This window comes from Dipodomys ordii, unplaced genomic scaffold (assembly GCF_000151885.1).
Source record: "Dipodomys ordii isolate 6190 unplaced genomic scaffold, Dord_2.0 Scaffold39, whole genome shotgun sequence".
NCBI lineage: Eukaryota > Metazoa > Chordata > Mammalia > Rodentia > Heteromyidae > Dipodomys > Dipodomys ordii.
In genome coordinates this window covers 5,935,089-5,952,758 of record NW_012267255.1, presented here as the reverse complement: position 1 = coordinate 5,952,758, position 17,670 = coordinate 5,935,089, and the positions used below count along the sequence as shown (strand labels likewise).

The following is a 17,670-nucleotide window of genomic DNA, read 5'->3' as shown; positions in this document are numbered from 1 at the left end:
GCTGAGAAGATGTGTTGGGCTAAATTTTAGGCCAAACTTGGTAGACAGAGGGGAGTAGTAGTAGTTATATGAGCCCAAAAAGAGTCATGCATCTAAAAGACAAACTTGCAAGTGGGTGCAAGGCTGATTAAACATACATTAAAGACACATGAAGACAAATGAAGTAAAAAGAATGGTCTGAAAGAAACCTTCGGAAAAACGAGGTGAGGATGAGATTAACATGGATTATTAAATGATTCAATGTGGTTTTCAGGAAGAGTTGCAGGGAGAGCAGGTATGGCAGGAGCTGATATAATGCGGAAAGAAATTATTTAAGAAGATATAGAGCTTGGGTTTGCATATGAAGGAAAGAAACAATTTTAATTCTTTTATTCAGGCATTCATTCAGTAAACAACATGAGCTTATATCTGGTTGGTAGTTCAAATTCATATCATATAAGACAAAGTTCCAATACCCAAAAAGTGTGCAGACTAAAAGGGAAAAATGCACACAAGTCATTCACAGAATGTAAATACAACAAGAGAGGCATGTACTGGTCTGTGGGGCTGAGGAGGAAGAACATGTATAATAGGTTTAAGAAGTATTTGTGGAGGGAGGGCATTGACAGCTGAAGTATGTATGTGTGTGTGTGTGTGTGTGTGTGTGTGTGCGTGTGTGTGTGTGTGTGTGTGTGTGTGTGCCTGTACTGAGTCTTGAACTTGGAAGCTCTTGCTTAGCTCTTTCATTCAAGACTGCCTCTCTACTTCTTGAGGCCACAGTTTCACCTCTATCTTTTTTTTGGATGATTAATTGGAGATAATGATCTCAGAGACTTTCTGGCTCAGATTGGCTTTGAAACACGTGCTTAGATCTTAGTCTCCCGAGTAGCTGGAATTACAAGTGTGAGCCTCTAGTGCCCAGGGTAGCAGCTGAGGTGTTTAAAGCCCAGGAAACTATGCTAATGAGTTATACTTTAGGTATGTTGAACTTGAAATACTGCCATAGGTAGAGGGTAAGCAAAGGTTTGAAGTGCACATCTGAGATGTAGCTGATCCTCAAATCCCTGGTGGTAGATGAGATTCCAAATGGTGAGGATGAAAGAAAAGCAAACAGATATGAAGATACTCTTGGCAGACCAGATCCTTTATCAGAAGAAAAAAGGGAGTCCAGCAGAAGTACTAAATAGAACACAAAGCTAGAAGAGTGTGTCTACTGAACATGCTTAATGTTATTAAGGCTATATAATTCAATTCAGCTTTCTTTGGGGGACAGATAAGAAATAAAACCATGAAAAGTTAGAATTGATTAGACATAGCTCTCTCTAAATTGAAAGAATCAGAAAAGACTCAGCGTCATTTAGTTATCCGTTTGCTAGTTCATCATTTTTTAACCTTACTTTTAAACCCAAAGGTCTTTAGGTTATCTGCCAAGTGAGGAGTGCCTAGGTCTCCTGTGCTGGAGCATGCTGGGTATGCTAGGAAAGGTCCCAACCGGATCAGTCAGTGCTTAGCATCCCCTGACGATCAATATATACACAGCATGTGGTAATGCAGTAGCAAAGCTGTATGGCTACTTTTAAATGGAGATCAGGGAAAGCTTCCCTGAATGTCAGTAAGCCGGACATTGAGTATAATGGAAATGGTTTTCCAGGAAGAGGGGACAGCTAGTACAAAGGATCTAAGGTAAGAGGAACTGAACCACTCAAAGAAAAGCAGTGTGTCTGGGGGACAGTAGGCAGCAGGAGAGAGGAAACGAAGTCAGAGCAGGGATAGAGGCTGGGTGCCACTGAACTCACTTATACTGACCTAAGTGGTACTTTGTAGGCCAGATCATGTTTGTATATGTGCAGGTAAGGCATCTTCTCTCTTTATTGCGGTCTTCGTAGGAATTGGTGGTAAAGACTCTGATTGTGGCAGAACCTCACGTCCTGCATGCATATCGAATGTGCAGACCTGGCCAGCCTCCAGGAAGCGAAAGCGTCTGCTTTGAAGTGCTGGGATTTGATATTTTGCTGGATAGAAAACTAAAGCCATGGCTTCTGGAGGTAAAGTATTCTTTCTTTAAGAAAGAAGAGGTTATGACAGTTCTTTCTTTGGGTAGGGGGAGAGGGGGATTGAATTCAGAACTTCTTGCCTGCTAGTCAGATGTTCTGCCATTTGAGCCACTTTCCAACTCTTTTGGCTTTAGTCATTCTTCACATAGCATCTCAGGCTTTTACTAGGACTTGCCCTCAGACCGTGAGTCTCCCATCTCTGTCTTTGGTATAGTTGGATTGCATCTGGGGTTTTGTTAGGTACATCAACATACCTTATGTAGTAAAACAAATGTATGTGTGGGTTTTTCCCCATGGCCCTGGGTTTGAACTCAGTGCCTGGATGCTATCCCTGCGCTGTAAAAGTTCTACCACTTGAGCCACAGCTCTGCTTCTGGTTTTTGGTGATTAATTGGAGCTAAGAGTCTCACAGACTTTCCTACCCAGGTGGCTTTGAACTATGATCCTCTGACTTCAGCCTCCTGAGTAGCTAGGATGACAGGCATGAGCCATCAGTGCCAGGCTCATTTTTTTTTATTATATTATCTCATTTACTGACAAGAATGGAGCCTAAATATGGTATACAGAAGGAACACATTGAAGACTCAGTGGCTAGAATATGTCTAAGAATTCTCTAAAATAACAATAAAGGAAATAAAAAAGAATTTCTCTTCAATAATTATCCCTCATCATTCTATCCCTACTTCTCCTTCTGAAAGAAACATTCTATCATGACCCTAGGGGTGGGGGTGATGGAACTGCAGAGCACTTCCTGAGAACACCATCTCCTACCACAGCCAAAGTCATGAGTGCTCATGTGCACTGATAGCGTTATCTGGCCACTCTCTCAGACCCAGGATCCTGCATACTCAACGTTTTAGATTAGGGAAGTTAAAAATGAGTGATAGTACTTTTCTAAAATTAGCATTTAGGGAGGGAAAAGCAACTTTTTAAAATAGGGATACAGGTGGACCCATTGCAACAATGAGATGTATAAGATGTCATGTCGAAAAACGAACTTTACAACTTTGGCACAGAAGGAGGAGCAGGGTGGTGGGAGAGGGGGTAGATGGGAGAGCAGGGATGGGAAGGGGAAACAAAGGAGGAGGCAAGAATGCTTGATAAGAAATGTACTCATTACCTTGCCCATGTAATTGTAACCCCTCTGTACGGTATTTTCACAATTAAAAAAAAATGAGCATTTAGTGAATTTCTAGCCCAAAGATAGAGTATAAATGTGGGTTTGCTTTTACTGAGTAGCTACTTGCTTGCTTTGTGCTCTCTACCTTATGGCTCCTACCAATTGGTGAGCTCTAGATATTATTTTTCCTCCCTGTGAAGGCCTGGGCTCCCCGTGAAGGCTCCCTTTTCCCTTGAAACTTCCCAGGGGGAAAGGGCTCCAATTTGTTTATTAGTCAGTGTTCAGTGCTCAGTACCCACCTACCCCCCGAGTGGCGTAGATTCTCTTAGTGCTTGTCTGGCCCTCTCTCATGTCTAGTCTGTACTGCCTTTAGGTTTGTTAATCATCCTTGGACAAATAAGTGCTCATAATTTTTTTTGGTTATAGGTCACATAACAGCATTTAGAAAATAAAAATTAATGTAAAGGAGGAAAACAATTAGCTTTGTATAGGATTTTTGTTATTCATACTTATATTTCTATTACCCATAATGAACCTTAGAAGTTTTCTTGTTTAGCCAAACTCCATACAGCAATTTGCTTTCAACTCCCTGATCTGACCTGTCTTCTCATAGCTATTGAAATACTATGTTTAGGCAATTAGCACAAAATATCACATATCCCAACAACGTTGGCAGAATTTTCTTTCCTTTTCTTTCGTTTTCTTTCTTTCTTTCTCTTTCTTTCTCTTCTCTCTCCCTTCCTCCTTCTCTCTCTGTCTCTCTGTCTCTGTCTCTCTCTCTGTCTCTCTCTGTCTCTGTCTCTCTCTTTCTCTCTGCCAGTCTTGGGGCTTGAGCTTATTGCCTGGGCACTGTCCCTGAGCTTCTTTGCTCAAGTCTAGCATTCTACCACTTGAGCCATAGCACCAGTTCTGTGCTTTTAGGGAGTAAAGAGTCTCATGGACTCTCCTGCCCTTGTTGGCTTCTATCTGTGATCATCAGATCTCAGACTATTGAGTAGCTAGGATTACAGGCATGATCCACCAGAATTCATTGCTTTTAAAGGAAAATATTGCTATTGCTATACAAGATATAAAGCAATTGACTTTCATTTTAAATTGATGATCTGTTAGTGATTTGAGATGGGAAATTGTATAGTATAGTCAAGTTGAATAAATGATAGCTGAGATCAGGATAAGATAGATTATGTGTGTGTGTGTGTGTGTGTGTGTGTGTGTGTGTGTGTGTGTGTGTGCTTATTTACTCACCTATGAGTTAATAGTGTGTTATATTTCTTAAGAAACAGAATGCCCTGCTAGCTGTTCTTTCTTTCTTTTTTTCTCTTTTGTCTATCCTTAATCCCAGGAGTATGACACCTGAGTAGGTTTGCCTATCTTTTGCTTCCACATCCCCCGGATACAAAAGAACTTTGCTGTGATCTATGGAAACTTCATCTTCTTAAGGCCTGCAGTTTTCTTCTTTAGATGAACTGCTTTGTCTGCAGTAGTCTTTTCCTACCCTTAGCTGTGTTTTCTTCCAGCCCCTGCTACTTGTCTTTCATCCTGATGGGGAGGAGAGATGAAGGCATGCACATGAAGAGGAGAGTCTGAAATCATTAGAGGGATAATGGCTTTATAAATATTTTAGTTTTCTTTTAAAAAAGCATTTCCCTCACCAAAGCTCTCCATTAGATTGCTAAATCGGAATTGACTGGCTGAATTGCTTAATGTTTTTTAAAGGCTCAAAGTACTCTGTTTTCTTCCATCTTTTATCCTCTCCATCATTCCACAGACTCATTAAAAACTCTGCAGTCATCAAAACCTGTGTATAATGAACATTTAGTATATTGAAGGAGTTAAATGAACCATTTTTAGATCTTGCTTTGCATTTTGCTTCCAGCAGAAATTGTTGTGGCACTGCTGATATACATCATTAAAAACCTTTTGGCGCCACCAAGTGGAAAAAAATAGAAGGTGCTTCTGAGAATGTGAAAAACCTCTTTTTTTTTTTTTTTTTTGAGTCTGGCTTGGCCATGTAGCAAGTCTGGCCTAGAACTCATGATCCTTCTGCTTGTCTTGACTATGCCAGGAATTGCAGGTGTGCGCCAGTACACCTGCAGAGTTTTAGCAAATTAGAATAATTTCAAGTAATATTAGGAGTGGAAAAACTGAAGAACTTTTCAAGCATAGAACATAATTTATGGAATGAAAAATTTTGTTGAGTATGAGTATGCTTTTAAAACTTTAAGTACTTGTAAGTTAAAAAGTTACTCACTAAGTTACTTACTAGTCATTGTACTAAGTGTGGGGATATAAGACGAATCAGATCAAATACTCTGGTCTAAATGACTCGGGTGTTTTTATTCTTTTTGATAGAAATAGTTATAATTAGGGACACAGGATCAACAATAAAATGATTCATCTCTGTGTGTAACTGTGTGTACTAAAGCTTCACAAATGTCCTTGCAAGAACACTGGAGTTGAGTTTTGAAGGCTATAGAATTGGGGCACAGATTGGGGACTGTGAAAAACTAGGATGAAGGTCAGAGGATTGCTGTTGGGCAGAGGAAGAGCACGGACCACTGCAGAGGCCTTGGTATGTACATGAAATGACTGACCTTGTTCTGAAAAGAAAGAAGCTTTGGATGTTAATAGTATTTACTAATTTAACTTCTTTATAAGCTGATTACTATTATTACCATTATTGTTATTTTGTGCTGATGCAAGGCGCAGGGGGAGGGTTGACTTCCTCAGGGTCTGGGCATTGTCCCTGAGCTTTTGTGCACAAGGCTAGCACTCCACCACTTTGAGCCATAGCTCTACTTCTGGCTTTTTGGTGCTTAATTGGAGATAAGAATCATAAGCCTTCCTCCCCAGACTGGTTTTTGAACCATGATCCTCAGATCTCAGCCTCTTGAGTAGCTTGGATTACAGGTATGAATCACTAGCACCCAGTTGTCAATATTGTTTTATAATCTTATTCTATGAGGCACCAGCACTATCATTAATTGTCTCATAAATTCCAGAGATTTGAATTCGTCAGAGACTTGAATTCATCTGGTACAAGCTTTTAGCTTTTTCGTAGGAAATAAATTTATTACTTTCCCCTTTCTCTGAACTTGTGAGAGGAAATGCTTAGAGCTTTGAAGTCATGGAATCATAAACTCTGTTTCTCAAACTCACCTGGGATAATGGTATTGTCAAATCATAAGCAGGCTATTTTGTCTTGGAGAGCACATCAGAGAAAGGGAATTAGCCCATCACCTTCAGTCAGCTACCAACAGGGAAGTGAGCATCTGATCTGACGGCTTCTGGAAGTGCTGCTGTGCACCCTTTCTGGGGGAACACACTCACTGTGTTTCAAAAAAAAAGTGGATTGCACATGATGCATTTAGAAGATTACATAAATTGTGTGAATATGTACGAGTAGATAGTATCTGGAATACTCTTCACCGACTGGTTAAATAACACACTAGGTAGTGCTGTTACATGAGATCCTTTGTGTTGTGTTGTCTGTTGTTGTTGTTTTGTTGCTAACCTGTACCACCTTTGTACTTAGACACATGGTAATACTGGACGGGGTTCAAGTGCAATGCGGTGTGTCCTCCAGGACCAGTTGTGGAATTCACATGGTCCGTGATGGCTTTACGTCATTACAACTGGTAGCACTTACTTTCATTGAACAGCCCGAGGGTAGATGGGTGGTCAAGGAACTAAGCTGTGTAGCATTGCTCACTAGCAAACAACTGACTTAGTGAAACAAGTTTCTTAACTACTTGCTAAGTCAGTTAATCCTCACTACAACAATGGTGAAATTCAGCGGGAACAAAGACAAAAGTAATGTACTCCAGCCCTTGACGAATAAAAGCAGTAGATTATTTTTTAATGGATTTTAAGACATTTACCATTATTTCTTTCACCTTGATGAATTTCTGGACATGGATAAGGCCAGATTGCAGGACAGTCACATATCTAGTTTATTTATTCCTACTCATCTTTATACCATTAGAAAATGGTATTGAGGTTTGTCTATAGCTACCTTCAAGAGTCAGGGCCTTTCAAAATGCAAATTGAGAAATTATTGTTTGAGGCAGGTAGAAAGAAAGAAAGTTAATTTTTCTAGGCAACCATAGATGAATTCATCAAGAAGATGTGATGGTATTTCAATGTGCTTGATAAATAGATGTTTACAGTTATCATCATTATTATTACTCGCCTCTCAGCTTTTTGTCAAGATAAATCACTATTAACTTTCCTAAGCTCAAGCTTAGATTACACAAGATTGTGGCTTAAGAGAGAATGGCCAGGTAATGTTGTCAGTGAATGAACATCCTCAGCTGAAGACAATTGACATGCTCACAAGCCATTGTCTGCATTCCCTTGGCCAGCAGGGGTGTAGGGGTATAGCTGTGATGATGGGCCATCCACCATGTCCAATGTTGACCTTTATCATAGAGCTTACTATTGATAGAAGATTCACAAACATGCGTTGAATATTTATTGACCTTCTGCCATTGGGCTACCCTCATTGTGTACTTTGCAAATTTTAGATTAACAGAGCCCCAAGTTTCGGAACTGATCAGAAAATAGACTACGATGTCAAAAGAGGAGTATTGCTCAATGCACTGAAACTGCTGAACATCAGGTACTGTACGGACTTCCTCCAGTGTCTGGGTCTCATACCCTCATTTGGCATAAAGGTTTGCATATGAAAATTATCCATTATAATACAATCTGTCTTTAAACTCATATAGTTGTGTGTGTGTGTGTGTGTGTGTGTGTGTGTGTGTGTGTGTGTGTGGTGACAGTCCCAGGGTTTGAACTCAGGGGGCCTGGATGCTGTCCCTAAGGTGGTGGTGTTGTTTCCTCAAGCATAGTGCTAAACCACTTGAGCCACAGCTACACTTCTGGGCTTTTTCGTGGTTTATTAGAAATATAAGCCTCATGGACTTTCGTGCCCAAGCTGGCTTCGAACTGCAGTCCTCAGATCTCAGCCTGATATGAGTGTGCACCACGACTGCCTGCTAACCCCACCTAGTTGTTGATTTTCCTGCCTTTCCCTCACAAAGTCCTTGAGGTACACGTGCTTAAGTCACAGCGGTGGCGTAATTATGTAACATGGACGATGAAGTTGAACTGAAAAGCGTCTTTGAGTTTCTAGCTTGCGTTCAAGAAGGTAGAATATTGAGAGTCCTTCAGGAACTAAGGAAATCTCACATAGGGAATTCTTCCCTTTTCCTTCCTAGCTTTTCCGCGATGCCATGCTACTGTGGAAACAAAAGAGAAGCGCCTAGTTGTTCAGTGAGGATTGGTTTTCTCACTGAAAACCACATACAGCATTTGAGAGAAATGCTTGGTGGGTGCCGTGGTGGGCCAGCTGCAGTGCACATCAGTATGAATTTTACATATGAAAAGCTTTTGGCTCATTATAAAAGACATTAGGTAGATGTTTAAATCATTGGAGCCCAGTATGGTTGTACATGTCTCTAATCCCAGCATTCCAAAAGTTGAATCAGGAGGATCAAAAGGTTTGAGGTTAGTCTGGACTACATAATCAGATGTAAAAAACAAAATAAGGTTTACTGCATTACTGTGTGAAATGGTGAATTGTCTGTCATTGTAAGGATTTGCACAACACTGGGCACTGGTGGCTTACACCTGTAATCCTAACTATGTGAGAGGCTGAGATGGGGAGGATTGTAGCTTAAGGCCAACCTAGGCAGAAACATTTATAGGCATCCCTTGCAACAGAAGAAGCTAAACAGGGTTCTATGCCTGTACAAAGAAGTATAAAATAAACAAACTGCTGTCCAGGAGCTTGTCAGGAAGCAAGACCTTATTTTAAAAATAACTGGTATAGAGCAGAGCTGGTGGTATGACACCACAGAAGAGAGCCTGCCTAGGAAGTGCAAGGCCCTGAGTTCAAACTGCCAACAAGAACAGTGGACAGAATGTGGGGTGTTGGATTCAAGGACTCCTAAAGGCATTTAGGCCTGGGGTTTTCCTATTGCACTTCATTCTGATTGTCATTCAGGAAGTCTAGAAGGGCAGGTACTGAACTGAGAAGTAGCTTTATGTGAAAAAGCATCATTAAAAAAATGGATGAACACATGAACAAGTTTAGCATGTTCAATGTGGTTTCTTTTTGGTCTGATGAAATACTGGCCTGTCTAAATCCTACTTCTATTTTAGTTATAAAAGAAATGAGTGGAAAAGAAGGAAATGAGTTTAGTTTGATTCATATACAAATGCATTAAATAGGGCTGGGAAGATGGCTTAGTGGTAGAGTGCTTGCCTTGCATGCATGAGGCCCTGGGTTCGATTCCTCAGCACCACATAAGCAAAAAGAAAAAAGCCGGAAGTGGTGCTGTGGCTCCAGTGGTAGAGCGCTAGCCTTGAGCTGAAGAGCTGAGGGACAGTCCTCAGGCCCAGGTTCAGGCCCCATGATCGGACCCCCCTCAACCCCCTCAAAAACAAACAAACAAAAACAAATGCATTAAATATTTTGGATAATTTAAGCAATGGGCCTATGCATCTTTGTTGCATAGTTTAGGTTTTCTTTGGCATATTTTTGGCTTTATAAATGATAATACCAATTCAGAAGTTATCTATGGATCTTTTTGATCCTTTTCAAGAATATATATATATATATATACATTATATAGTATATATATATATACTATGTATATAATATAGTATATGATATAGTTATATATATTGAACATTCCAATTCCTTTATATTACATATGGTATAGTATATATGGCATATATGTATGCTATATATACACACTATATGTATACACACACACACACACTATATATATATATATATATATATATATATACACACATACATATAAACACGTTGGATTGTTCAATACCAAAACTAAGGGAAATATGAAGTTCATCTTTTGAATCTTTCTCAGTGTTGCTCCATAGAGAGTTCAGCAAGAGCACTTGCAAGTTAGGTTGTATTATGGGTGTGCCTTGTTTCCCACCCAATGGAAGACTATGGATTGGGTGTGTTGGATTTGTTTCTCTGTAGCTGGGTCTGTGCTGAACATACTAAACAGGAATGGGGAACACTGGCAAAATTTTTGTGTATTTTTCAAATAATATAGGACTAATCCTCATATGGATCATTTTAATGTTGGAAGATTTTTTTCTGTGATTCCATAAAGCTTCTCTGTGTTTTAGCCAGATGGCTTTGAATTATTTTTTCATTGTATTTCTATATTTTTATTTTTCTTGCCAACATTTGGTCTAAGGTCCTTCCATAGTATAATGTAATCATGACTCTTCTATCTTATTTCCTTTATTCTTCAACTATTTTAGTTTGGCTGATTATCTCATTTTTTTTCACATAACCTGATCACTTCTTCTTACTGATGATTTATTCTATTGCCTATCCAGAATGCCTTCTCTTACTGTATGCATACCAGATCTTTATTATGAAATCTTCCTTTTAACCCAAATTAATCTTTCCTTTTCTTGAACTTTAGAAAGATTTATAGTCTACTTTATAGCGTACCACTTTGCTTGCTCTCTTATGCTCTGGGCAGGGCTGACTTTTCCATGTGATTTAAGCTCCTTAAAGTTAGAGTGTATGTTTTGCAGTTCTCCACATACCTTAGCATAGCACTTAACTTATATGGCTCCATAAATACCCAAAGTTCATTTACAAACATATGCTTAAGTGTATGACTTTAGAAAAGTGTATTATTGCTCAGGATAACTTGTCATGGCTGCTGTGAGCACAGTGGCTCAGCTTAGATTCAGAATTTTCTTTTCTTTTTAAAATTTTTGGTGGTAGTGGTATTCACTCTGTCAGAGTACTCACACTTGCTAGGTGGCTCAGTTGCCACTGAGCCATGCCCTATACATTTTTTTTTTTGAGATAGATTCTTATTCTCTTCATGGCTGGGTATGATCTGTGCTAGGCTTCTTGTTATAGCCCAGATAACAAGCACACACCACAGGGCTCAGCTCTGATTTGAGAAGGTAGCTTGTTAACTTTTCTATGTGGACTGGCCTCTTGCCAATCTCGGCATCCCACATTGCTAGGATTATAGGCATTAGCATTAGCTATTGGTGCCTGGCTCTGATTCAGAATTAGAGATAACAAACTATGAGCGTGCCTATAAGCAGAACAACTAGCCAATACATTTTCTGTTGTGTTAGTGTTCCTGGGTTGGTAAGAAGAGTCCTGTTCCTATTTCTATTATACTCATTAAAATAGAATCTAGAAGAAAAATCTCAATACCATAAATCACACATCTTAAATGCTCATTAATCAGATTAAATTTAAATGAATTATTTATTCCTTATTTAGAACTGATTCCTGAGCCAGGCGCTGGTGGCTCATGCCTGTAATCCTAGCTACTCAGGAGGCTGAGATCTGAGGATTGCCGTTCAAAGCCAGCCCGGGCAAAAAGTCCGTGAAAGTCTTATCTCCAATAAACCACCAGAAAACCAGAAGTGGCACTGTAGCTCAAGTGGTAGAGCACTAGCCTTGAGCTAAAGAGCTGAGGCACTCAGGCCCAGAGTTAAAAAAAGAACGAATTCATGGGATACAAACTTGAAGTGTTTAATAATAGGCTGGACTTATATATTTGTTCTCTAGATTCCTATGACACCAGTGGGAGTTTCACTTCACTTTGAGCACACCTCTGTATTTCTTCTAGCACCTTCTTTGTCTCATTTTTCTCCATTGGGTTCTTGCCTCAACTCTCTTTTCTTTCATGTTAGTTTCATTCAGAGAGAGAGAGAGAGAGAAAGAGAGAGTGGGGAGAGAGAGAGAGAGAGAGAGAGAGAGAGTGTGTGTGTGTGTGTTGTATCATTTGTAGGTATGATGATAGAGTTTGTATTCTACAGAATGCTGTTGAGTAATAGATAGATTGGGGTGCCATTTGCTAGCTTTGACCCAGTCTGGAGCTCTTGTCTTTGAATTGTCAGTTTTCTGCTAACCATGTATACTGGATGTTTCTGGTCCTGTAGCTGCTCAAAAAACTCAGAAAACTTATATTGAGCAAGAACATAAATAACAATGAATGGATGAATGTTCTGATGGCTATTAAATTCAACATAACCAAAGTTGAATTGTGTTCTTGTTCAGTGATATTCCTCCTGCTGGGTTATTGGTTTTTGGCTTTTTAATTGCTTGTGATATCACATATCTTCACCTCACAGAGGCTAAATCTATCCCATATATAGAGAGATAGATAGATAGATAGCATTTTTAAGAAGACTGTATTCTTTAGAATTGAATATCCCAAAATAAACAAAATTTCCTCTCTCTAGCATCTCAAATTAGTTCTTCATATTTTGTTTGCATTGTTACTGCCCAAACCATCTTTACATGAGGGTCCAGGGTAGAAATCTGGGAGCTCTTCTTCACTCTTTCCTTTATTGTAACTAACTGTATCCTGTCAGATCTATGACTGTCATTTAATTCTTCTCTCCAAATTTAAGATCACATGTGTCTTTTGACTATTTATTAGCTTCTTTCCTGCTTCCATTTCCTATTCTGCCACAGCAGCTTCAATGATATCATGAAAGAGAACAGTTTTGTTTCCTAGCATGTTTGCAAGTTGGAGTTTTGAAGGTAGTCCATAGATTGAGTCAAACTGGCTCTTTTAATGTCTAGGGCCATGGCCTTATATTTTGTATGATCTTCTTGATTAATTGAATGAGGTTTTATATCAACATAGCACCTCTTTATATCTTTCTGCTGTAGAAGCTGGTCATTTGGCCTTCTTACCTGCTTCTCTTTGTTTTACATCCACATCTGGTACTAGATAGCTGAGGGCAGAATTAGATTTTCTTTTCCTTTTCTTCAGGGTTCCATGCTGTACCTGATAGATCCTTCACTGTGGCTTGTAAGAGTGTGAGCTGGAAAGGCACGGAGGACCTCATAATTACTGTTCTAGTTACATGGGAGGGAAGAGAGAGAAACACTATTTACATTAAAAAAATCCCACAATAAGAGTTATATACAAATCAGAGTTGTAATGAAATTTTTATGATTGAGAAAATAGAAAGAGGACTGTGCACACTCTTTTTAAGCCAATGATGGCTCAGGCTTGGGATTTCTGTCCTAACTGAAAATATACTACAAGTGGTCAATATAAATGAGAGTGCCTATAGGTAAATGATTTGTTGAAGATGGATAAGAGAAGCACATTTCTTAATTACCTAAATTGATCTTTAAAAGACTTTTGGGAGGGAAATAGCATTATTTTGAGCATTTTGTAGATGAGACCCATTCAGCATTTAATTGACCCATCTAAGATTACAGAACTACTAAGTTTCTAGGATGGATTTTGAAACTAGGCCCATCTAATTCTTCAAGACCAAAGTTGGATTAATAATAAATTTTATAAACATTGATTTCAATCTTTACTATATTGCTTCTTCTGCCAGTTCTTCTTATAGGACTAATAAGTGTGTTTTTTGACTCTAAAATGTGGTCTTGTGTTTTGAATTTTAGGACCAGTGATAAAAGGAGAAACTTGGCCAAGCAAAAAGCTGAGGCTCAAAAGAGGCTATATGGTCAGAACTCAATAAGAAAGCCCTTACCTGGTTCTTCTGACTGGGAGTATCAGAGACACCAGTTGGAGAGGCGAAAAGAAGAATTGGTATGAGCACTGTATTGTATGGATGTATGTATGTATGCATGTATATATGTATATACGTATGTGTGTGTGTGTGTGTACACATGTGTGCTTTGCACATGTACATTCAGCACTGAGAATCAAATTGAGGGCCTCATGCATGCTAGGAAAGTGCTCTTACCACTCAGCTATATCCACAGCCTGGTGTGAACATTTAAACAAAGTACACTCATTTTGATTTGCATGACCCATGGGTTTAATTTGTAAAAATGTCTTCATTTCTAGAAAGAGAGACTTGCTCAAGTACGAAAGCAGGTCTCCCGAGAAGAACATGAAAATCGACACATGGGGAATTACAGGTAACTATGCTACCATTTTTATTTAGATGGAAAAAATTGAGAGACAGAGAAATCATTCAGTATTTTTCATCCTTTTAGAAACTGTTCTTTCATTTTAAAATCGTATTTTGAGCACTGTTCTTTCACCTGGAGAGAGAGAGCTTCCTGTTTAAGATCTTTCAGGAAAGAAAAGGTGGTCAGCAGGCAGATGGTTCTGATATGAGAGACAGCTCCTGCCTTCTAGATTCTGGGATGCCTCTCAGATTTTTTAAACTACTGTTCTTCTGTGAATATAATTGGTTATTGGTTATGTGGCATTTTAAGAAAGTAACATTTTGTAACACTCTTTCTGTGGATGTGTAGTGGTTGCTGTACTTTGTTTTAAATCCAAATACTCAGGAACCAGGAAAATAAGAGAAATATGTGAAAGATCCAGTTAGAAAGAGTAGCCAGGGTTGTAGACTGTGTTGACTGGAACCCCTCATAAGATACCCTTGATACAATCAAAAGGACATCCCTAAGTGCCTTGCGACTTAGCAAAACACGCTCTTGTTTTGCTCCTTAAGTTTTAACATTGCCTCACCAGGATTTGGAAAGGTGAGTGAAGGAAGAAGAATTATTTTCCTGCCTACAAAGAAATGAGAAGAACACGTGCCTTTCACCTTGTCTCACCCTGTTCTCATTCAGTTACCCCAAACAGAAATCATCAAGACTACTGCTGTCTACTTGGGTCCTTCAATAACCACACCAAAATAGAACTTAACCCTTCTTGCTTAGCACCTATATCAATTGGCTTCCACAACTTTCCCACAACCAAACCCTTATACTGGATCTTTTGTAACTATGCTGTTTAATGATGCTTTCTAGATAACCCATAATTTATGTAACAATGGAAAATTGATGAACTTCTCATAGCTGCCTGTCTCCATTTCTAGCCCCTAGTAATAGAACAAAGCAGAGGGCAATGGTTATGTAAACAGCTGATCTTAACTATTGAACTATGAGAGCTTCCCATTTCCCCCCTCTTTTGTTAGTTTTATTTATTTAGTCTTAAAACTTTTAAATTATCTTTAAGTAGCTGTACAAAGGAGTTGCACTTAGCAAAGCAGTTCACAAATACAATATATCTTGGTCAATGTCACCCCTTTCAGAATTCCCACCCAATCCCTCCCTACCTATCCCTTCTCTCACTGTTTTTAGTTTTGTAGGATATACATTGGATTCTTGTCTTTTATACAAATGGGTTTATCTGATTTTATTGTAGACGAATTTATCCTCCTGAAGATAAAACATTACTTGAAAAGTATGAAAATTTGTTAGCTGTTGCCTTTCAGACCTTTCTTTCAGGAAGAGCAGCTTCATTCCAACGAGAGCTAAATAATCCTTTGAAAAAGATGAAGGTAAGAAAAAAAAAGTGTTTATACATTGAAAGAAAAAAAGCCAAATTGTATGTCTTTAAAAACAACTCACCCTAGTCTTGCATGTAAAAATGCTTCCAGATTTCCATTTGAACAATTGGTAAGATTTCATAAGAAATCAAATGACTTTCTAAATAAGATACTAATCAGACAAGTTGTGAGCAGAGAGATTCATATTATAGTATCATTATAATAACACACCTTCTTACATAGATTGGTACATGGCACAGGATAGAGAAATCCAATGAGTTAATGTTTTGTGCTTTTTTAAATTTCGATTCTAACAAAGATTGTGAAGTGGTTTTTTCTTTATACCATATAGACCTGACATCCTGGTATATAAGAGTGGGTGGTAATTAAATACCCCTCTCCCTCCTTTCTCTTTTTTTCTTACTTTAATGAAAGGTGTCTCTGATGCACTATAACACACCACTTCATGTTGTCTTGCTGGCCACAGTTGCTTGCTTGGGTCTTCTGCTGGTTTTTCTTGGAATGAGTCATATATGAACTGCAGAGGCCTTTGTACTCTACTGGGCCTAGAATGCCAATATGGCTTAACTCTTATGTCCGAGGCGATCCAATAGGATGTTTGGAACACCCTGGAGTTGAGTGTATTTTTCTCTTTCTATGGTATGGTAGCAGAGTAGCCAGATCTCTTACTAGAATATTTCAGGGTTCTAAAAGGGAACATTTCAAGAGGATTTTCTTTAACCCAACAGAAATTCTTTGCCTATGGTAGACCTGCCTACCTCTGTCCTGACTTGACAAAGGATTCCACAGTAGAAGTGGCTACTCATCTCTGCTCACTTGGAAAGAACCTGCTCCCTCTCTGCAATAAAGTTCCTTTATATGATTTCTAGATACAGCTTTCTGTTTTAAAATATGTGTTGCTTAGTTTGTATGTTTTTTTTTCCTAATTGTTAGGATGAAAACATTGTCTGTTGTGCTCTTTTATCTAAATAGAAACAGAACTACTTAAGAGCCTGGGCTCTGTCCCTTTTAAAGGAGATGTTGAAATACAAGTTATAAATATATAAATAATGTTCAGATATTTTTATAGGCTGAATAACTGTGCAACAGTGGTTATGGCTGTTTCTGTACAACTTTTGCTCTGGTTTGCATCCCTTGGAGTTTTGTTTTCTTTTTAAATTTTCCTCTGATGTCAAGATGATTGTAGAAGATACCAAGAGAAGGGTGCCAGCAGAGTTTGTATATGTTCAACCATTGATAGCTATAGAAAACTCTTTAATAAAGCAATTCAGTAATTACAGTTTGTCAAGAGTTTCATTAAGTAGTTCCTGTTAACCAGATTCTAACATTAGATTGTTTCTAAATGAACCATGTAGGTCAATTATCAGTTTTTAGGGTGAGGTTTAATATTTTGCATTAATTAGGATAGGAGTGGATGAGAATTTAGTCTAGAAAATTAGAGCTTCTGAAAATTTTTGAGTTAATAAGATAACTTATTAATGTATTATATTCTAAGATTTAAGTAGATTCTGAAACAAAAGTATTCATTTGTGCTTAAGAAGTAATGTGAACTATATTTCAGCCATGTGTTATTTATATGGTCAGATTTTAGTAGAAGTTTTAAGAGAATTTGTTATGATTATTTATTTATTTATGCAGTTCCTAGAATTTGAAATCAGTGCCTGGTGCGGTCCTTGAGCTTTTTTTGCTTAAGGCTAGTTCTCTGTCAGTTTAGCCATAGCTCCACTTCCACCTTTTTTGATACTTTGTTGGAGATGAGAGTCTTGCAGATTTCCAGCCCAAGGTGCCTCCGAACTGTCATCCCCAGATCTCAAGCTCCTGAGTAGCTAGCACTACAAGCAAGAGCTCTCCTCCTTCTCCTCCCCTCCCCTCCCCTCCCCTCCCCTCCCCTCCCTTTCCTTCCTCTCCCGTCCCTCCCCTCCCTCTCCCCTCCCCTCCTCTCTCCTCCCCTCTCCTCTCCTCCTGTCTCTTCTCCTCTCCTCTCCTCCCCTCGCCTCCCTTCCCCTCTCCTCTCCTCCCTCTCCCTCCCTTCCTTTTTTTGTTTTTGCCAGTTCTGGGAATTGGACCCAGGGCTTGGACACTGTTCTTGAGCCTCTTTGTGCTCAAGGTTAGTGTTCTACCATTTGAGACACAGCACCACTTCCAGCTTTTTCTGAGTAGTTTATTGGAGATAAGAAAGCC

The 17,670-nt window shown here is 38.9% G+C and overlaps 1 protein-coding gene across 1 annotated transcript in view; it reads left to right on the top strand.

The window, feature by feature from the left end:
- Positions 1-17,670, top strand: part of Ttll7 (tubulin tyrosine ligase-like family member 7) — an 88,648-nt gene that overhangs the window by 19,137 nt on the left and 51,841 nt on the right. The window contains exons 8-12 of the mRNA XM_013018190.1: positions 1,866-2,024; positions 7,680-7,774; positions 13,619-13,766; positions 14,028-14,101; positions 15,345-15,480. Of these exons, the coding sequence (XP_012873644.1) occupies positions 1,866-2,024; positions 7,680-7,774; positions 13,619-13,766; positions 14,028-14,101; positions 15,345-15,480 (612 nt within the window). The remainder of the gene's footprint in view (positions 1-1,865; positions 2,025-7,679; positions 7,775-13,618; positions 13,767-14,027; positions 14,102-15,344; positions 15,481-17,670) is intronic.